Here is a 5,442-nt window from a genome sequence, read left to right on the forward strand (position 1 = left end):
GGGCTCGATCCCATAACGCCGGGATCAGGCCCTGAGCTGAAGGCAGACGCTTAACCGCTGTGCCACCCAGGCGCCCCTACCCAGAGATTCCTTAATGAAAATCATGTTTTCTTCAGTTGTTGCTATTTCTCAGTGACCCATCATAATATATGGTCTACGGTAAACCATATCTATTGTTGATAGCAGATCACGTGCTGGCCAGATCCTGCGCACAGAGGATCACAGAGACTCCGTCTCTGCCTCCAGGAACTTGACACCAAAGACTGAAAATACTTACGTGTGTAAAGATGTGGAAGATACACTGACAATCGGATATTCCAATGTTGTCCATGTGTGTGTCTCTTTCATGGCTTCACCCACATAAATTCTGAATTTACTCCGTGAACCAGGACACAAAACCACACTAAGGAACATACATTTCCTGGAATTCAAGAATTTGAGGGCTCCCTTCGTGTCCCTTAAAACCTCCTGGTTTGATCATTCCCATTCAGTTCATTAAGTGTCCTTTAAAGTGGACTTTCTCTGTGCCAGGCCCTTGTCACACCCTTGTATTAGTTACTTACGCTGTATAACAGACTACCCAGAAATTAGTGGCCTAAAGCAACAGCTTAGAGGCTTAGCTGGGTGGTGTGGGCTTGGCGACTCATGAGGTGGCAGGCATCCGAGGGCTGAACCGGGGCTGGAGGGCCTGCTCTGAGATGGCTCGCTTTGCTGGCAAGTGGTACTAAGGGTTAACAGGAAGTCCTTTTCTGTGCCGGGAGACCTGCTTGCCTGTCCTTATCATGTGATGATGGCTTCTTCCCAGAGCGGGTGGCCCGAGAAAGCCGGGTGGAAGCCACAGTGACTCTTTGACCTAGCCCTGGCAGTTCCACCCTGGCCAGTGGTCTTGGTTCAGAGGTCAGCCCTATGCAATGTGGAAGCATCTACATTCGGGTGTGAATACCAGGACGTGAGTATCCTTGCAGGCCATCCTGGGGGCTGATTATTACAGCCCTAGAGATGAGAAGATGAACCAAGGTGAACACATTTCCACAGGAAACGCATCACTGAAAGAAATAAGCCAGTTGATTAGAACAGAGCCTTCGACAGCAGCTTGCGGATTGGTTCGTTGCTGTGGTGTGCTGGCGACCCCACAGGCCAGTCCCACCGCCCCCTCCATCCTCTCCATGGTGGACTCTTGACCGTGGAGTGCCCATCGTGTGCCCGACCGTCACTTCCTGAGCTCGTAACCATGGGGGAAAGTGCGCATTTGGGTTTTGCCATTGCTGAGCTATTTGGCTTCAACCCCCTTCAGTTTCCGGACTTCAGCCCCCGTGTAAAGGATCCCGGAGGCCCTGTCCATTCTCAGAGACTCTCTGGGTTCATCCAGAGAATGCAGTTCCTGTTGAAATCACCCTTCCGTGCCCGCGAGGCAGCTTCCTGCAGTCTGCAGTACTGCTTACCTTCCGTTGTGGGTTGAATTGCGTCCCCCCCGCCCCCGGCGCAAGCAATACGTTAAAGCGAAACCTCAGATACCTGTGAATGTGACCTTTGCAGATGTGATTAGTTAAGATGAGGTCACCCTGGAGCAGCGTGGGTCCTTACTTTCCAATATGACTGGTGTCCTTCTACAAGGAGACAGAGATGCCCGGAGCATGCCCAGAGGAGAGCGCCACGTGGAGACAGTGCCATAGAGGGAAGCTGCCACGTGCAGACAAGACAGCTGGGTGGGGGTTTGCAAAGAAGCCCGCCTCTGCCCTTTGAAAGAACGAAAAGCAGTGAGAGACGAGGCATGACGACCGTAACATGTAGGGACCACTGTGCACAAACTGCATGCCGGGCGCCGTTTCAAGAGCTCTCCTGCGTCCTGTCTTCCGACTCCTCGCCTCCACCTGATGGAGAGGGTGTTGGTCATAGGGCTTCCACTGAGCGCGCGCATGGGGGTGCCTGGGCACTGGGGCCCTGGGACACAGCCCCTTGCTCTGCCTGAGCCCTGAGCCCAGGAGCCATGCACCCCAAACGTCAGTCCCAGCCTGGACTGGAGACGCTCCTGTGATGGAGGGCCCCCATGGGAAGGCTGGGCTGTGCCCACTCCTGCTTCCCGGGGTGGAAGAGGGCCCAGAACTTTCCCACAGCCAAAGCAGGGAATAGGGGCTGCCCCCCAAGAGTCACCGTGAAGGCCCAGGCCCTTCTTTTGGGGCAAGTCTAGAGAAGACGTGCAGTGTGGGGACAGTGGAAACCCCTCGTTAATACAGAGATGCTCAGCCAGTGGAATGTGTCTGTTGCCAAGAAGGTTCTCCTCCTATTCGGTCTTGGGACAACTCACCCAAATGCTGAGGAACCGTTTCTGGGGAGTTGGGGCAGGGGGCCCAGCTCATGGGCAGCAAAGGGGTTTTCTAGAGGAGAGACGAGGGCGCTGTCTGCACCACTGTCCCCACGGGCAGCCCCTGGCTGTCCTCTGCATGGCCCACGTGGAGCCCCATGTATGTGTGAGGGCTTCGCGCCCTCAGCACTGTCCCCGGGGGAAGGGTGGAGGAGAGGCCATGGGCAGCGGGGGCAGGGCACCACCTGACTCGGGCGGGGGGGACTGACTTTTGTAACGGGAGCTGTTTTCCAGTCTACGTGCAGGTGTTCTCTGCCTTGATCGTGATCATTGCCGGAGCCTTCATCATCACCATCATTTACAGGTCAGTTGTTCCTCTGCTTAGCGCACCTGCGGATGGTGCAGGGTGCAGGGTGGTAAAGAGGGGGGCTGTTGCTGGCCGGAGGGGCCCGGCGGCTCCCCCAGAGCTCCTGATGATGCCCCCCTGCAGTTAAGGAGCACCGACGCGGTCTGCGTCCTGCTCACCCCCGGCTGTCCACGAGTGGGGCATGCGGCTCCCTGCCCGGCGTGCTGCAGCGTGCTCTGTGCTGTGAGTCACGGTGTAGACGTGCTCCAGACACGAATCTCCCCACTTGTTTCGGTGATGAGGACACAAGGCCACGGCAGCTGGCGGCTGCCCACGGTCAGAGCCTGGATTCATCGTTGCCACTCAGGGCCGAGGTGCCCCCACCATAAGCCCCCTTACATCACAGATAGAAGCCACAGAGACTATTCAAGTCACTTTGTCCAGCGGCACTTCCCTGCTCTGAGTCGTGCCAGGTGACGTCTTGAGTGGCCAGTCTGCACACTCACCCTGTCCCTGCCCCATTCTCGCCCTCGGGCATCTGGACGCCATGCACGACCGCGTGTGTGGAGCATGTATTGGAAGCTGAAGTGGGCGTGACTACGGCAAACGAGCCCCTGTTCTAGGGAGGTGTCCTGGGGGAGGACTGGACGGCCCATTGAGTTGTCCACCTTCAATTTCTCTCTTCCCATCAGGGTCATTCAAGAGAACAGGAGAGAAAAGGAAGTGCCCACGGACGTACCTCTGTCTCCCAAGTCCAGTGAGAAAGTGGAGACGGCCCCACCCGGCGAGGAAGTGGCCACCAAGCCCGCGAGTACAGAGCCGTTGAGCAAGAGTGAGAGCAGCAGGGAGGAGGATGGTAAGACAGCGGGTGGTCCCGGCACAGGGCAAGCTTTGCTCCTCCAGAGACCCCGTCTGGGACGGGCATGCCCCGTGGCAGGCAGGGCAGGCAGGTGCGCGGGCGGCTGAGGGGCTGGGCGAGTCAGCACCCGCAGACCGGATCGGGTGCTTCCTGGCAGTGGTGCGGGAGTCCAGTTGCCACGGTGACGGCCGGACAGTCTGGTGGTCATGGTCCCAAGGGTGTGAGCAGCCGCTTCGGACCCAGCGACATCTCTGATTTGTGTATTTGTTAACTGTCTCAGGAGGGAGGGGCTTTGGCAGTTGCTTGTCACTTTTCACAGGTGAGCACCTGTACCGGTTAGAGAAGGGAGCGCCCTAAACCCTCACCTCTCCCTCAGGCAGTGTCTGTGCGGACGCGCTCTCGGGCCTCTTGTTGCCTGTTAGTCACGAGGACTCAGTTTCACCAGAGCAACTGGGGAGAGGAGGGGCAGGGAGAAGAGGCCCACCCATACATCTTGTAGGGTCTGGACACTTGTCCCTGCTGAGCTATCTGAGCCACAGTACTTTCCCACAGGGCAGGACGTGCACCCCCTTCTGGGGGGCTTTTTGCAGAGTGAGGCCACGAGAAGTGGCGACACTTCTCCTTTGGTGACAGGGAGCCAGGGCAGACAGACCGTTGACAAAACTTGTCTTTGACTAGATCATTGCCACGTAGCTGTGTTCGCAGAGCTGATGACGTGTCCTTGGGGTCGCTGAACATTCCATACAGAAAGCCCACCCTTTGTTTGATCTTCAATCCAGCCTCCCTGACGATCACGGAAGAGCAAGAGACTGAGGACTGAGGGCACGGCAAAGCCGAAGTAAAGGTCGGCAGACGCGCTCCCCGAAAGGGCCCAGCCGGCGAGCCGCCGTGAGTGTGCGATGGAAAGAGCACAATGAGAAAACAGTAAAGGTATTTTCAGTGCTTCATGTGCGCGTGGCCGTAGTCAATGCAGCCCTTCTATCTTCGGACAGACCCAGCCTGTGGGTGTGAGGGCGCTGACGAGGAGCTCCCCGCGGCCAGCCGCGCCGCCTGTGACCGCTGCTGGAGTCTGGCCAAGCCACCCTGCCGGCTCGGGGCCCAGGCTGCACCTGCACGGGGCGGGCTTGTTGCTCCGACTCGTGGGGGCTCGGGGCCTGCTCCGCAGTGAGCCGTGCGAGGAGAGGCATGGCACCCGGCCCTGGGAGGCCCAGGCCACCTGCCACAGCTTCCTCACGAAACACGCAAGAGATTCCAGGGCAGCCACACACACTAACTGGGGGGGATGCAGCCCAGGGAGCCCCTTGGTCTTGGAGAATGTCTGCCTTCTACCTTGAAAACTTATGTTCTCCAGAGCAGCTGTGGCTTATGCATCATACGTCCGCTTAAAATATACGTATTTGGGCGTACATGTGTGTGCACGCATATATGGATGTGCATGTGTGTATGCATGCACGTGCATACATGTGTATGTGTGAGCATGTGCACACGCACTCACATGCACGTGTGCATCTGTGTGTATGTACATGTGCAGCACACACGTGTGTGGGCGTGCGTGTGTGTATACACACGTGCATGCATGCACATATGGATGTGTGCACTTGTGCGTATGCATGCATGCACGCACGCGTATGTGTGTGCATGTGTACAAGTGAACACAGACACACGTGGGCGTGCACATGCACACGTGTACGCATCAATGCATGTGCATGTATGTGTACACACATGTGTGGATGGGCATGTATGGATGTGCGTCTGTACATGTGTGTGCGTGTATGTGTGTGTAGGCACACATACGTGTATACATATAAACATTCCAGTTGATCAGACGTACTCTGCCTAAAGGGGTGACCGCTCAACACTGATGGTCAGGGCAGCAGGTCAAGCCCAGTGGGCAAGTGGGCAGGGCCTGGCATTGCTGGCTCCGGGGGTCCCGAG

General features: G+C 57.2%; 1 protein-coding gene across 1 annotated transcript in view; it reads left to right on the forward strand.

Moving 5' to 3' along the window:
* Nucleotides 1-4,780, forward strand: part of TEX29 (testis expressed 29) — a 20,054-nt gene extending 15,274 nt beyond the window's left edge. The window contains exons 5-7 of the mRNA XM_034665489.1: nt 2,597-2,666; nt 3,341-3,504; nt 4,287-4,780. Of these exons, the coding sequence (XP_034521380.1) occupies nt 2,597-2,666; nt 3,341-3,504; nt 4,287-4,327 (275 nt within the window). The 3' untranslated portion in view covers nt 4,328-4,780. The remainder of the gene's footprint in view (nt 1-2,596; nt 2,667-3,340; nt 3,505-4,286) is intronic.
* Nucleotides 4,781-5,442: the final 662 nt, after the last annotated feature.

This window comes from Ailuropoda melanoleuca, chromosome 7 (assembly GCF_002007445.2).
Source record: "Ailuropoda melanoleuca isolate Jingjing chromosome 7, ASM200744v2, whole genome shotgun sequence".
In the NCBI taxonomy this organism is placed as follows: Eukaryota; Metazoa; Chordata; class Mammalia; order Carnivora; family Ursidae; genus Ailuropoda; species Ailuropoda melanoleuca.